Source organism: Oryctolagus cuniculus, chromosome 14, assembly GCF_051225735.1.
Source record: "Oryctolagus cuniculus isolate XC-2025 breed Fujian yellow rabbit chromosome 14, ASM5122573v1, whole genome shotgun sequence".
NCBI lineage: Eukaryota > Metazoa > Chordata > Mammalia > Lagomorpha > Leporidae > Oryctolagus > Oryctolagus cuniculus.
Window position 1 is genome coordinate 7,024,075 of NC_142880.1, and position 16,581 is coordinate 7,040,655.

General features: G+C 43.9%; 1 protein-coding gene across 5 annotated transcripts in view; it reads left to right on the forward strand.

Moving 5' to 3' along the window:
* The window catches only part of LOC149122230 (uncharacterized), a 130,920-nt gene extending 120,087 nt beyond the window's left edge, over positions 1-10,833 (forward strand). Inside the window, exons 1-4 of one of the 5 annotated variants that reach the window (XM_089312989.1) lie at positions 890-1,071; positions 3,516-3,687; positions 8,797-8,895; positions 10,365-10,833. In XM_089312989.1, coding sequence (XP_089169115.1) covers positions 3,574-3,687; positions 8,797-8,895; positions 10,365-10,610 — 459 coding nt within the window. In that variant the 5' untranslated portion in view covers positions 890-1,071; positions 3,516-3,573 and the 3' untranslated portion in view covers positions 10,611-10,833. Of the gene's footprint in view, positions 1-473; positions 1,072-3,515; positions 3,688-5,431; positions 5,633-8,796; positions 8,896-10,364 lie in introns of those variants that run through there. The other 4 variants (XM_089312990.1, XR_016220437.1, XR_016220435.1 and 1 more) reach the window with 4 other exon arrangements.
* Positions 10,834-16,581: the final 5,748 nt, after the last annotated feature.

Genomic DNA, 16,581 nt, shown 5'->3' on the forward strand with positions numbered 1-16,581 from the left:
TTTACAGAGTGTACTACTTCCTTCCAATGCCAATCCTATGGCAACTGGAACTTACTCCATCTCCACGTTGTCTCGTGTGTGACATCACTGGCCCAGCTCCAGATAAGGTGACAGGGGTGACAAGGAGGGAGCCTGTTGTCATTCCCCTGCAAGGACTGATGACCTCACAGAGGCTGCCACTTCCTGCTTCATACCTCCCTCTGGGATAGTGGGTTCTGGAATCAGTGGGAGCTCAGAGGGGAGAGGTAGCCGGGTCTCTGGTAATCACTGGCCCTTGGCTGAGGGAGTGCAGCGGATCCCACTTGTATTCCACCGTCACTCGCCACAGGCCCAGGGTAAGGAACTGAGAAGCAACCCAATAGCAGGTGCCTGCCCTCAGAGAGCCTGTTGTCTATGGGTTGGGAAGGCTAGGAGATAAATAATTATACACACAAAGTTTCGGTGAGGTTCTTCTTACCCACTCTTGGTTACAGGAAAAGATCACCTGTCTGGTTTCATCTCTGCCCCTGCTATGGACTACCAAGAGGAGCCAGACACAAAACCCCTTCCTGAAACGTGCCAGGCTTTGCTCTGCTAGAATGACTTGGGTCCTGCTCTCAAACGTCAAGTCCAAGGTCATCTGTTACCTCCTCCTTGAAGCCTCCTATACCTTCCTAGACAACAGAGCCGTGGCTCCCATTGTTCCCTGGAGCCCCGGGGAAGTCAGAAGCACAAAGTTCCCATCCCAGAGTCAAGATCCGCAACCCTGTGTCTGAAGGCCAGCTCCGCTCATCTTCCTGTGTGATACTGGACTAGCTGCTTCAACTCTCAAGCCTCAGGTTCCTTAACCAAATGGTGCACTAGGTTGACTGGGCTCATTTTGTGAAAATGCAAGGAGACTGGCGCCAATCAAGCACTCCGAGTCCGCCAGCTGATAAGAGTGAGTGAGTACGCTTCGTCTTCGTGATTCGGTGAGTGGGTGCATAAAGACCTACGTTACAGCGTCTCTTGTCTCGGCTCAAACTCCCTCCGTGGCTGGCCTCCCTCAGAGAAGAGGGGAGGTCCTGTCCTCCGCCTTCCCGCGCGCCCCAGGTAACCTGGCCCTGTTCTCTCGTGTGCTGGCCCCTGGACCTCTCTCCCTTCCTCATCGTCATCAGCATGCTGCTGTCATGTTGTTCTGACACTTGAACTTCTCCAGCCTTTGAGCCCCACACTTCCTGTTCCCTTTCATTGTGCCTTCTCCCCTCACAAGCCCTCTGGGGTCCACCTCTGTGCCACCTTCCTGGGGACGTCTCCTTCAGCTGCCTGCCTGCTGCACACACTCTGTAGCTCTGTTCTTGCTCTGTTTTCCTTGTAGCACTTGGCATTGCTTTGATTGCTCGCTGTTGTCTTCTTATACTAAAGCACTCGTTCTCTAAGGTAGACATGTGTGTGTCTTCAATTTACCTCCAAACTCCTGAGCACTGAGAACAGTGCTGGTGTCCAGGAGTTCTCAAAATCGATTGCTGGGAAGAAAAAAAAAAATTGCTCCCTGATCCTTGAAGTTCCTTGATTGACAGGAGATGCTCATTAAGTACTAACTTAGCTTAAGTAAATACCTTGTAGAAGGCTCACTGAATTAACGGGTGACCTAACCAGATGACCTAACCAGCTTTCTCTTTAAAAGTGACTGAAACATGACTGACCAAGTCGTTCTAATCCAGGAGCTGTGGGCTTTCTCTGCTCATATGGGGATCATTTCTCCAAACTCCCCAGGAAAGTGTTTAGAGCTTCTCACCCCCAACACTTGATTGCTAGAAAGTGTAGACAATGGTCTTTATTGGGCATTCAGGTCTGGGTATTTTCTCCTATTTCTGGAAACTGGAGAGAAAGTAGCGTTTTTCTTTGCAATGGTGAGATTGTTATTTGGCTTTCAAGTCCTAAGACGCTCTCATCGAGAGTTTCAGATCATCCGTGACTCGTTTTCACTCCAAGAAGCAGCATCTTAATTACCAGGGCTCAAAGCAGGTGATTGGAGTACAGGGCTGGATGGCAGCCAGCACTGGTCGGTGTTGGCTTTCTCATCACCACGATGCTGTTAGCAGCAAAGTAGATTTGCAGCCAGTCTTGGTCCACTATTTCTCATTTGCTCACTGTGTTAAAGTATATGTGACATGACTATTTTAAAAATCTTAACTCCCCTAGCTGTATTATTTTGGTACGTATCTTTCAGTCTTAAAAATATGGGTGTTTATCCTAAGTGTATTACGAAAACCCTTCTGAAGCCTTTTGCTCTTCCTGTGGCAAATGTGTGTGCATAAATGCACAGTGCACCACTAGAGTAGATGGAGGCATGCAGGCCTTAGCCTTCTTCCATCGCAAGGGGAGTGGATAAGCAGGTGTTAGTGTGTGTCCTAGATCTCTAGTGTCACCCAAGAGTACAGCTAAGGGAAACTGTGAAGGTGAATTTTCTGACACATGAAGTTGGTGTTTAACAAATGAAGCAAAAGTTACTTACTCAGTAATGTCACACCAAATGTCAATCAAGTTCATTAGCATGAGGTTTAAGTCTATGGGTAAGAAGTTGCTAAAGTCAAATGAATTTATCCTCAAAGCGAAAAAGAGAACCCAGTTTCTGGTTTGGGAAGGTCACATTGCAAATCAATCCTTTCTTTGAAGAGAAAATAATACGTATGCTACTGTATTCAGATACCCTTGTGTAATGACTGCTCACATTAGTGAGCACACAGCGGGTCTCGGGAACACTTCCTTGTTCAGAGGAAAGACTTCAGACACGGCTTACAGATGAGTAGCTGTCAAGGCTCCGTGGGCAACGTGATCACCTGGAAGATGGGTTAAAGCTTCTGGGTCAATGGTTTAGGGTGGCCCAGCAGTTTGCCATCCTAACGAGTTCCCAGGTGGTGGTGACACTGAGAGTTCATGGACCACACTTGGAGAAGTAAAATCAAAGGGTGCATTTCTTGATGGGCTTCATCCCTCACCTTGCCTTCCCCCTGAGCCCATGTGTTTGTCTTGGCAGTTTGACTTCTAGAGCTTTTAGGTTTCAGATTAGAAATAGGTGAAACCTCTTCTAGGCAGGGAAGGGAAGCAGTGAGAGCCGGAGGACCACAGAAGACACACACACACACAAAATGGCATTCTTTGCACCATCAGTGTTGGTTTAAAAAAAGTGTTACGTTTATTGTCCATTTTATAGTCACCTTGGAGACCACACACAGGAGACTTCGTGAACATATCTTAGGGTTATACAGAATTTCTAGCTGTGTGGGAATAGCAAAAACAATGCGGTTTTATTTTCAACAAGGTTAAGAATGTTTGACTTGATTGATCTCCTGTCTCTTGGCCTTGTAGAATTGGAGCATCACACATTAAGAAGGAGGATTTTGCATGTGATAAGATGTAACACATATGAGATTAATGATAATAGAAATTGAGCTTTCCATAGCTGCTCTCTAAGCCTCCTTGGCTTACAAGAACATAAGAAGACCAGCAACATCTTGGTTTTACAAGTACACTCTCCTTCTTTGTAACTTTAGGACTTTGAGTTCTGGAAGACGACTTCTCAGGCTGAGTAAGACGACTTCACAATGGGTCATGATGTTCTTTTTGAAAATTAAAAAAAACCCTCCAACTGTAGAAATTCAACAAATCCTGAAACCAAAAGGGTCTATCCAACGAATCATGTCTACAGGCCGTCTCCTCTTACAGGTAAGTTGTTATTTTGCCACCTTTTAAACAGTGACCATTAATACCAACAGCAAATGGAGCCCTTTCAAGTCCAAGAATGAGTTCATTCATTGAACATTATAGACCTTCCCAGCACGGCTTCGGACACTTTCCGTCACACCTGTAACCAAATTTGACCTCGTCTTGGAAACGCTTTACCTTGCTGGGTGTGTGCATTACAAACATACAATTTGAAATATCTAATTTAATATATTTAGCAGAACTTTAATACATAGTGACTTGGGAGAGACTCCCCCAGGTACCTGAGTCAGGAGGCCATTTGTAAGCCATCCAGAGACAAGTAACCACAGGCATGAGGCCCGGGAAGGGGGTTTTGAAATAGCAGCCAAAGAAAACTCTATCTTGTAAAATGGGCATGTTATTTGGGAACAAAGTTGCCCTTTGGAGAAGTGCATGTTTGGACTGTCTCCAATGCTGGGGTGCCAGGAAGCGAGAGAAGAGTTAAAATGGAGTCCTTCAGACTTGGTCTCTAATGATCTTGGCGCTAGGCATCTGGTTTTCCATTGGAAGGACTGTTTGAGGACACGGGGAGAGCAGCAGCTGAAGAGAGACGCACTTTGCTGAGACAGGATGCGCAGCTGTGCTGTGCGCTCCCTCTGCAGCTGTGTCTTCAAGGAGGATAAACGAGGGCAAAGGCACTGAGCAACCAGCCTGCAGGATCACATGTAGAGAAGGGCTGTAATCAACAGGCTCGGATGTTTGGGTCCTCAGCACCATTGCTAATTGCCTGGAAATGAGCCTGCAGTTCTCAGAGCTGGCCTGGGACCTCTCTTGGGACAAGTCCAGTCAGAGTAGCAAGAGACAGCTCCCCAAGTCCTTGTGTGCAGAGACAGCCCCAGATCTGGACACAGCTGAGTTGGCCAAAAAGGAAGAGAGAACCACATTTTCAGTAGCATAGGCACCTCGATGGCCATCGTGGCAGGGCAGGAAGTTGAAGGGGTGGATGAATCCCCAGTCTCTCTGCAAAGAGCCTGATTATTTCACTTGGCTATTCCTGCTCTCCTCCCACCCCCTGGAGCTTTGGTTTCTTGTGAATGAGACAGTGTGTGTCTGTGCAGGGCCGATGTGCCGGAGAGAAGAGTTGCCTGCAGGGTGGAGTGACTCCAGGGTGGAATGTGAGCTCTTCACTCCAAGGCTTGCCTATGGAAGCCCGGCTCCGCCATGCTTGGTTTCGCTTTGCTTTACTGGGTCTTTGTTCGGTCTCTGATCTTAGAGGAAGCAGGGACTGCAGAGGTCACTCAATGACTGACCCAAGGCTCTCCCAAGGGTTTCGGTTCCCCCAGTCATGCTTCACTGTGAAGTTAGTTTCCAGAACATTCAAATTCAGACAGCAGAATCAAAACACACCTTGAGAAGATGAATTTTCATAGGGAATATTTTTGCCTGCTTTGTTTTTCATTAGGAACAGTCGAGTCTTAATTATTTGCCAGGTGTATTTTATAAGTTGAGGATAATTAAAGCAAAGTACAAGGGACTTGAAGTGAGAATTACTCTGAAAGAATTGAATGCATGGGTTGTACTTTGGTTAGGCAAGTTAGGGGAGGCAGGTTTGGCTGGGGGTTGAGAAGGGGAGCAGGGTTTTGATTAAAGCTGTCGATTTTTTCCATGTACTTTCTGAAGTTTCACTTGCCTACTGATTCTCCTGAGTCTGTTTCTGAAACTTCCAGTTAAACAGAACTCAATGTAATGTCACTGTATCCTTTAGTATCTTCCACAGCAGTGCATTCCATGTCAAACTGCCCACGTTGAGTCCCAGTGCGTCAGTGCCAATGCGGTTTCCTGCAAATGCCGGCCCTGGAAACAGCAGCTGATGGTTCAAGTGGCTGGGTCTCTGCCACCTATGTGAGGGACTCAGACCCTGCCTTCAGCCTTTCTCTCTAAGAAAATAAATAAAATTTAAAGCAAACAAATTTAATGTTACATTCAATTGTGAATATACCTTGGAATGGAAAATAGTGAATCAGTTAAGATTCTTCATCGACTAATCATGTCTATTTTCTTTTTTGGTATGGAATGACACTTTATAATGTGTATATACACACACACACATATTATGCACCCTTGGGGTTTGGGACTTTCATAGTCCAAATACTACATAGTACAGTGTGATCATATTTTAATTAGTGGTTTTCCATACTATATTTCTTTATTTAGTTATTGGAAAGGCAGAGTTAGGGGTAGGTCTTGGATCTGCTGGTTGGTTCCCCAAATGGCCACAATGGCCATGGGTGGGCCAAGCCAAAGCCAGGAAACAGGAGCTAGGAGCTTCTTCGAGGTCTCCTGTGAGAGTGCAGGAGCCCAAGCACTTGGGCTGTCCTCTGCTGCTTTCCCAGGCACATTAGCAGGCAGCTGGATCAGAAGTGGAACAGCCAGGACTCAAACCTGTGCCCGTATGGGATGTCGGCACTGTAGGCAGCAGCTCAATCCACTAAGCCACAACGCCAGCCCCCATAATGTTTCTATGTCAAACATGGAATTTTTCCCTCATTAATGACATTCATGTAAAATATTTTCTGAATTTTATTGTCCTTCTAGATATACTGAAAAATCATACTAAAATACAAAAGAGAACTTGATAGACATCTTATTAGAATTATAGTAGTTTCTCATTTTGTTGCCTTATAATTTAATGACTGCTATATTTAGGTATTTTTAAAATTTATTTGAAATGGGAAAACTCACACAAACACATGAGGGAGGGATGAGAGGGAGGGGGAGGGAGATGAGGGGGAAGGGACAGAGGGAGAGGGAGGGAGGGAGAGAGGGAGGGAGAGATTCCATCCACTAGCTTACTCCCCAAATGCCTGCAACAGCTATGGTTGGGCCAAGTAGAAGCCAGGAGCCTGGAACTCGATCTGGGTCTCCCACATGGGTAACAGGAACCAAGTGCATGAGCCATCATCTACCGCTTCCCAGGGTGTACATTAGCAGGAAGCGGGAATTGGGTCCAGAGCAAGGACTCACACCAAGTCTCTGATAAGGGATGCAGGTGTCCCAAGCAACACCTTAACCACTAGGCTAAGCTCCAGTCCCTTGATTGTTATTTTTTAAAATTTAGTGAAGTTTTCTCTAAGTACTTTATGAATCATAAAAAAAAAAACTATGTGTACTTTGGTAGAATTACCAAATTGTTTTTTTTAAAGATTTTGTCGCTCCCCCTCTTCATGGAGGAACGACACTAAACCCTGCCTAGGCTTCATATCCGAGTCACGGCACCATTATGTCGCTCCCCGTCTTCGTGGAGGAACGACACAGGACCCTGTGCTGTTCTTTCATCTGCTCGGCCCTCCCCGGGTTTGCTGCTGGTTCTTCCCGGGTTGGCTACTATCCCTTCCACCTCCGTGGAAGGGCGGTTCCCCCTAGCCACTTTCCCCACTTCCGCGGGGGAGTGGCACACCGCCTGCCGGCTCTCTCGGGGGCTGCTCAGGTGTTCCTTCAGATAGATGTTCCTGGTGCATGTTGTCTCTCTCCTCCTTTATAGTCCTCTTCCACCAATCCCAACTCTGCTACCCACACGCTGAGTACGCTGCTCTCCTCCAATCAGGAGCAGCTCCTGCAGCTTGTCAAGTTGGTGAAAGGCAGCTGGGTAGAAGCTGTTTGCTCCTCTCCCAGCGCCATATTGTGGGAGAGCAGATGCATAGAATAAGTCTTAATTCCAGTAACTTAGTCTAGTCTGAGTTGCTCCCCACAGATTTATTTGAAAGAATTATAGAGAGAAGGGTGAGAGAGAGGGATCTTCGATCTGCCAGTTTATTACCCAAATGGCTGCCATGGCTGGAGCTGGACCAGGCTGGGGCCTGGAGCTTCATCTGGATTCCCTACATTGGTGCAGGGGGGCCCAAGCACTTAGGCTACTTCCACTGCTTTCCCAGGTGCATTAGTGGGGAACTGGACTGGAAGTGGAGCAGCTGGAACAAAAAAAGGCACCCATTAGGGATGCTGGAATTGGAGGTGGTGGCTTAACCGGCTGTAACACACCCCTGGCCCGTTTTTTAATTTTATCTTAGTTTTTCTATTTTTTAAATAGATGCATTAGATATGCAGTGTCATTCTCCATAATTGTGCTTTATAAGTTTCTTATATGGCTCATAATTTAACTCCAATTATGTTTGATTACGTGAAACAAAGATCAAGGATCATTGTGTATGTCTTGAGAATTGTGTCTATTAGCAATGTAAATAATGCATTTCAATTTAATATTTTCCTTGTCTTTTTCTTTGATTTTTTTTTTCTTATACATGAATTAATTTGAAAGGCAAAACAACAGTGAAGGGGAGACATAGAAAGATCAAGAGATTGATTTTCTATCCACTAGTTAACTTCCCAAATAGCATGACTCTCAGGTCTGGACCAGGCAGGAGCCAGGGGCTTCATTTGGCTCTCCGACGTGAATGACAGGGTTCAAGTACTGGAGCATTGGCAGGAAGCTGAATCAGGAGCAGTGCAGCCAGGACTCCAGCCAGCCCTGCAATATGGGAGGGCACTGTCATAAGTGGCAGCTGAACCCACGGTGCCACAACGTGGGCCACATTTTTTCTTAAAGCTTTTTTCTTGTTTTTGTTTTCCTGATACATTTTCCTTGCTGTTTGTTTGAAATATTGTCTTGATTTTGTTTGAGGTACTTCTGAATGTAAATAGCATATTTGTACAGAGGAAATAGTATAACTTAAAGTCCAAATTAACTGAAACGGCATCTGTCTTGAACTGGGAAAAGGTATGGGAACAGGTGGCAGCATCTTTTGTATTCATGGACAAATAACATCTCTATCTCCCTTGCACGTGCATGAACTTGTAGAATGAAGAACGTGAACAGTGAGGTTTCAAAGTCTACTCTTCAGGCTTGCTAAGGAGTGAGACCTACAAAAGGAGGGTTGTTTTGGGTTGTGATGGTGACAAGACCTTGGGAAAGCAAAGGGAGGATCAATGATTGAGGTTTGAAAGCTAGAGTAACTGCTTGCTTAATGAAGGGGAAGTTAGAGTTTTCTGCAAAGAGGTCTGGGGATGGGCAGGAAGTCTGAGATGTAGGAAGGATACACAACGGTGTAACTTAGCATCTCTCCTGGTTCCCAGACTACAGTGATGACCAAAGAGCACACCATTGGCGCTCTCAGGAACCGGGGAAGAGGAAACCCAGGAAAGAAACAGAATCCAGAGCTGAAGAGGTTGGAGGTTAGATGCAAGTGGGATTTAGATTGAGAAATGAGAAGACCCTGAACCCAGCCATATCTAGAAGAATTCACCTCCCTAGAATAGTGATACTGTAAAGTGTCTGATATTACAAGGAGGATTTGTAGTATCACCTACAGCTGGGTCACATATGTCTGGAATTTGTTCTTTAATGTACCCTAGCAATGTTTATCATCTAATAGGAAGCATACTCTACTTACATTAATCATCATACTGGGTGTATTTGGGCTTATAACCATCTCATCATTCTGTTTCCATTTTATGCTCGCTTCTTGTTCTGTCCTACCCTCTGGCTTCCATAGTTTGGAAATTATGTGCATTAGATATCTTTACCAGTGGTTACATGTGACATTTAGAAGTATTGGATTTATTGTTTATCTTTGACATTCAGTATGAAGACTGAAATGGTGTTTGGGAGCTAGCTAGGGGAGAACTTAGCCTCACATTTGCCGCCTTCTTCCTATTGTCTACTTGTATGTTATTGCTAACCCGACTTTTCGTTCTTTGTGTTGATTCTTTTTCATCCCTTTATGGGTGGGAAGCATTATCAAAGAGTTTCCAGAAAGGGTACGTGCACGGGTATATATTCTGACCACCTGAGTGGCTGAAAATGTCTACGGCTTTTCCACATGAGCAGAATCAATGATAAACAGCTCTTGGGCTGAAGTTTTGTTAAGTTTTCCTTCTCAAAATGCTGAAAATACTGTTTGATTGTCTACTGACATTAGCATTGGAAAGGAGAAATCTGAATCAGATTTCTTAAAGTTACCTGCTGAATGTCTCCCACTCCTCTATTTGTAAAACACAGTCATAACCAGCACATATCACAACATTGCTCTTTTATTCTTTTTTAAAGATTTATTTATCTATTTGAAAGAGTTGGAGAGAGGGAGAGAGTGAGGGAGGGAGGGAGGGAGGGAGGGAGGGAGGTCTTCGATCCAGTGGTTCACTCCCCAATTGGCTGCAACGGCTGGAGCTGTGCCAATCCGAAGCCAGGAGCTTCTTCAGGGTTTCCCTTGAGGGTGCAGGGGCAGAAGGACTTGGGCCATCTCTTAGTGCTTTCCCAGGCCATAGCAGAGAGCTGGATAGGAAGTGGAGCAGCCGGGACTTGAACCTGTGCCTGTATGGGATGCCAACACTGCAGGCAGCGGCTTTACCTGCTACGCCACAGTGCCAGCCCAGTATTGCTCTTTTCATCACTTATTTTTATGTTTGCCAAGGTCCTTTGATAAACATTTAGGTCTTACATTTGTGGTGATATGTAAGCTTACCCTGATTCGAACATTATACCTTTACCAAGTACCAAATATGACCTATAAATATACAGAATTTTTATCAATGAGTTTTAAAGTATCAACACCATATAAACAACATTAGAACATGTTTAAATTTTTTAATCCTGAAATAAAAGGAATTAGATCATTTTTCAGTGAATTACTTTGTTTTTTAAGGGCAGCAAAAGAGGGAAGACAATCTTGTTCATCTGCTGGTTCGCTCTCCAAATGCCCTCACAAACAGGGCCAAGGGTGGAGCCCGGAGCTCAGTCTACGTCGCCACAAGCACGTCGGAGATTCAAGAAGTTTGCACCACCTTTGCCTCCCCTACAGTCTGCAGTGGCAGGAAGCTGGAATTGGGAACTGGAGCCAGGAATCAAACCCAGGTACTCTGAACCCCTGGAACAGTTGCCAAACCCTTAAACATTTTTAAAGTTAACTGTTCACTTGGCAGCTCATGACAAGAGCCTAGGGTGATTACTGATGCCATAAACAAGAGTGTCAATTTGTTAAGTCAACAACAGGAGTCACTGTGCACTTACTCCTCATGTAGGATCTTTGTCCTTAGTGTGCTGTACATTGAGATTTAATGCTATAACTAGTACTCAAACAGTATTTTTCACTTTATGTTTCTGTGTGGGAGCAAACTGTTGAAATCTTTACTTAATGTATGCTAAACTGATCTTCTGTATATAAAGAGAATTGAAAATGAATCTTGATGTGAATGGAAGGGGAGAGGGAGCGGAAGAGGGGAGGGTTGCGGGTGGGAGGGACGTTATGGGGGGGAAGCCATTGTAATCCACAAGTTGTACTTTGGAAATTTATATTCATTAAATAAAAATTAAAAAAAAAAGAAAGGAAAAAAATAAAGTTAACTGTTGATTCATAAGTTTCCTAAAAATGGTTTCTCTTGTTCCAGGGCTGTAGGTTACTTCTCTGGCTTCTTCAGGCCTAATGTATTTCATTGCAATATTTCCATATGTTTTTCTTTGAGTTCTTGGCTGACTTTGTGAATTTGTGTTCGACTACACTACAGTAACTTTAAGAAGAGTCCGACCTTCTGTTCACTTGGTATCAAGGCTTGGAGTTCAGGTTCAAGGGGTGCATTGTCTGTAGAGACCTTGAAAACAATAACAAATCCAACTTAGTCAGTTTGCTTTTTGCTGTCAACTGTGCTGAAAACTCTAAGCATGCTGGCTTAGGGTTGAGGTGGTGTTTTCAATCTTGGTGGCACTTCATGTTCCTGTACTTAAATAGAAAATACAAAAATTAATAACGAGCCCTGTAATTGTTTCAAGTCAGTTTTTCCATATGACCTCCTGGAGTTTTTATTTGTGTGTTTTAGTGTTGAGGCAGTTAAACAGTGAGAGCTGCAAGTGCAATATTTTTGTCTGAACACGAAGTTCATGCATGGAATATTTTACTACATTTAAATAATAATTTAAAAAGTTATCCTTTTCTGTGGTGTTTTAAAACGGAACTGAATAACGTTTATTACAGCTTACTACATACTGTTATTTGCTGCATAGAAGAATAATGCTTAATAATTTATCTGCACTGGTTATCAAATATGCTGGCTGCGCCACTGTCACCTGTAGTAATTGTCAGCTCTTTGTAACAGCTTACTGCATGAGGTGGTTTGGTCAATTGTGGTCAGGTGAGCTTTGTCTTTGGGACAGCAGTCTGTTGTTCAGGGAAGTCCCCATTGGCTGATACTTCCTCCTCTGCCTGCTGACTACAGAATAAAAACTGCATAAACATGGAGATGCTTGGTGTAGCCATCTGGACTGCCTTGACCTCCTTTCGCACCCTGCACCCCTGTGAAGGGAACTGTCCCGTGCTATTTTAAAATTCTCCCACACCTATTTCCTAAACAAACTAAAATTCTGCAGCTCTCCAGGGTTCTTTGAGTACAGTTTGTTCTTTTCTCCATCTTGAAGAAATCCATCAAAGCTCTGACTTTCCGATGTCAGCCTTTCTTGTTTCCCGATTCTACAGTTTTCTCTGATTTGATATTTTTATCTCCATAGAGAGCTGTAGGGGTGCTGAGAAGACTTCTTTACTCAAGTTATTATTGTATCCAGCTTTGCTGCTTATCGATTGGAATTTCCCCAATTCACCCTCCCATGAAATGCACTTCTGGAAGAGGTTAATAAACAAGGAACACAAGCCTCTGTGTGTGTGTGTGTGTGTGTGTATGTGTGTATGTGTACGCACTCATGCATGAGTAAGTGCACGGGTGTACATACTTGTGAATTAATTTTAAAGACTTGCAGCTGTTGAAGGGAAGCTCTTCAGTAGTCCCATAATTACAGTATATTGAATCATTTTAATATATCCATGCAGCTCAATTTTTCTTTCTTCTAAAGGAATTCATGTAAGAGTCTGAATAAGGGTAGTGTTATGACAAATTATTGACTTAGAATTCTTAACATTTTTACATTCACTCATTCATAAAAGAGGAAAACCAAAAAAACAGCTTTAAATAATTCAGGAAATAGAGCTTTTATGATCCAAAAGAGAACACCCACAGCAGCGTGTAGACTTGTTAGAACAGGTTAAGAATCAGAATTTTTAAACTGAAAGTTCAGAATTGGTTTAGGGAATTCTGGTATACCGAAGAATTTACAATTCTTTATTTCTGTCCTATATATTTTCAGAGCTGATGTTTCACACTCTATTGTTTACCCAATGCAATGCACCTTTAGAACAACTGACCCTACTCGAGGTGACAGAGTCCCTGACCACTAAGGGAGGATGTGCAAGTACATGATACTGGCTGCAAGCAGAGCAAGGATACACCACTTCTTGGAAGCATCAGAGGGAATTAAGTAGCTCACTATTGAGCTGAAAGCCTAGGATTCATATGTAGAATGTAATTACTTCTGTAAGTTAGTATCTTATTTGAGAAATGATCGTAGTGTTGAAGAGGTAAATTCATGAAGGACAGCAGAAAGAAGGCCGCTTGATGATGGCAAATCTTGAAATGAGAATCAAACCCTATGGGCGCAAAACCAGTCATTGATCATGGAGGAGGCAAGGCGACACTTCCGTTCTGGCTCCCTCTGGGGTCTCTGCCTCCTATCCCCTCTGCTGTCTCCTTTGCACAGCCTTTGCTCCAACTCCAGGGAAATGCAGATATTTCATGAACACACGTTTCTTTTCATGGCACTGCTGCTTTGTGTATGCTAGTCCCTCTGCTGGGAATGCCTTTTCCATTCTCGCTTGCCTACTCAGGCAGCAGGAGCCAAGTTGACAAGTTCCTCCTTCTGGGAGATTTTCACATTCGTCTAAGCAAACAGAAGTTACAGTTGGCACAGTCTCTGTGCTAATAACACCCAGCATTTTGATTGCCTCGGTACTTTTTTTTTTTTTTTGAAGATTCATTTTATTTATGTGAAAGGCAGAGTTACAGAGAGGGAGAGGTCCTCGATCTGCTGGTTCACTCCTCCAGTGGCTGCAATGACTGAGATTGAGCCAGGCTGAAGCCAGGGTCCTGGAACTCCATCCAGGTCTCTCGTGGAGATACAGAGACCCAAACGCTTGGGCCATCTTGGACTGCTTTCCCAGGCACATTAGCAGGGAGTTGCTCAGAGGTGGAGCAGCCAGGACTCAAATCGTCACTCATGGGGGATACAAGCATCACAGGCAGCGACTTTGCCTGCTACACCACCGTGCTGTCAGTACTTACTCCCTGGTTTAGAGCATGTCTTTTTCATGACTCTGTCCAATGAACTGAAAATTCCTTGTAGACTGGACCATACCCTATTCCTCTGAGTTTCTAGTACCTCAAATGATTTGTGGAAGTCCAAATATGTTAAATGAAGGAATGAATAAAACAACTCTAGAGTTTCGGATTCACCTCTATGCTGCAGATTTAAATCGACTTGTCTAAGAAAGATGGAGATACAAGCTCTTGGCTCTTGGCCCCAGCCATTGCGGCCATTTGGAGAGTGAAACAGTGGATGGAAGATTCTCCCCCACTCCTGTCATGCTACCTGTAAAATATTTAAGAAAAAAAAAAAGATGGAGCTATAATTGCACTTACTCATATTTAACTCATATAAAGACCTTCTAAGATTGCTACAGTACCTTTCGTAAATGGGACTTCTACAATACTGAAAGATTAGAGATACAGATACTGTTCAAAGGGACCCAGACAATTGGCAGTGCTTTTTCTTGTAGATGAGAAAGTCCCCTCATTTATCTTCAATTTGGATCATGGTAAAAGTTTTCTGGGTTTGTGATGAAAGATCGAGTATACAGAGGGCCCTGGAATAATAACACTGCTTCTTCCCTAAATGGGTGTGTCCTAAGGGCAAAGGGCGTCCTGGGAAAGTCATTAGAAGAGAAAGAAAATCATTGTAGGGTATGCTGCTCCTATGCAATATTCTATAGTGCAACTTGCAAGTGCTTCGTTTGGGGTCTTTTGCTACACACATTAAAAATCTATAGCAGGTGCACATACATGGTCTTTCTCTGCCATCTGTGAATCACCTGCAAGGCTGTGAATTATTTATACTAGATTGCTTTGATTGCAGTCATCAGCACTGCACTTGCCAAAGATTGTTCACCGGGGAATGTCTTTGATTTCAGAGACGCTCTCCAGGTCCCCAGTTAAGTATTAATGGAAATGAACTTACTACGCACTTAACATATACCTGTAAAGAAGCGTCTTGTCTTGAGAGCAATCACAACGGGTACGTGGCTTGCTGAGGATGACTGGAGATTTAACCCAATGAGTTAATTTGTCTAAGGTGTATGTGAGCTTATTCACTTCATGTTGTCGTCCTTCGTTTGCTAGCTCCGATTTTTAAAATTGGTAATGATTCGAATTTCTGAAATAGTTACTTCAGAATCTGCCTCTGCTGTGGCCAACTTTGCAGTAGTTGGTTACAAAGACTTACATCAGAACCTGTCAGCCATTGGACTAAGGCCAACTTGCGTGCCTCGATGGGCTGGGTGTTTGACTGGAATGTTGATCCATTTGGCCACTGGGGTGGCCAGAGGAAAGCTGCAGGATGAGACCTCTGGCTACAAGGGAACCTCGTGCTTTCAACTGAGTGTGCTGCCCGCATATAGTCGGTTGTTGTTGTTTTTGTTTTGTTTGTGGGGAAGCTTGGGAAGCACTGAGTGGGGGCGTGTTGTGAGGAGCATACGAGGCGTTTCTGCAAGAGAGCCCCAAGGACCTTTGCGGTCATGGTGTGTGGGTCCTGATGTGCTGCCTGCGTGTGAATCCTTGGTTTATTCTTTATTGGTTGGGCAACAGCAGGCCAGTTGTGTAGTCTCTCTGTGCCTCTGATGGAGATAATAACAGAACTTAGAGGATTGAGATAGTTTGTCAAAATAATATAGCCAGAGTGCTTAGAAATGTTGACATACAGTAAAGCTATGAAAAGTGTGCACTGTTAGTTTCTTACTGAGGAATAAGTTCAATTCAGTATCATGTAATGGTTGAGAAAATATGTCTCTAACACTTACTTTGAAATCAAGATAGACTATTCTCCAATACACAAGTAGCAATACTCCATGCTTGTAGTTACTCAGGGAGAATCGATAGTGTCCAAGGACTTCTCTTAAAATTCTTGTTTTATTGTGATCAGTCTGATAGTATGGGCTTTTTTTTTTTTTTTTTAAGATTTATTTACTTACTCGAAAGAGTTAAACAGAAGGAGAGGCAGAGAGAGAGGTCTTCCATCCACTAGTTCACTCCCCAGTTGTCTGCAACAGCCGGAGCTGCACTGATCCGGAGCCAGGAGCTTCTTGTGGGTCTCCCATCCAGAGGCAGGGGCCCAATTCCTTGGGCTGTCTTCTACTGCTTTCCCAGGCCATAGCAGAGAGCTGGATCAGAAGTGGAACAGCTGGGACTCAAACCAGTTCCCATATGGGATGCCGGCACTGCAGGCGGTGGCTTTACCTGCTATGACATAGCACTGGTCCCAAGTAGGAGTTTTAAATTCTGGACAAGTTTGATAAAAATTCAAATAATTTTTTTCTTGGGCCAGAATCACCCAGAGTTTAAGACTTAGGTTAATGATGGGAGAAAACCAAAACTGGTGAATTGTAATAATTTGTAATCCAAGTAATTCAGCTCACCATAGTGTTTTAGTGGGGAAAATTGAGGGACTAGACAGACATCAAAAGCTCCATTAACCCTGTAATGATAGTCAGCTAATGAGTCGAGACATCCACAAAACAGTGGAGTCCAGAGCTTCAGCAGGTCTGTATGTGGATCAGGGAATAAGCAAGGCTCCTGCCTGAGAATGCAGGGTATCTGTCCCTGATGGTCGATTTTTTTCTTCATTTAACCACCAACCAACTACACCAACCAACATTTTCTAGGTCTTGTCTTTAATAGATGAGTATTAGGTAGAAATTCGAAATGGATCTGAAT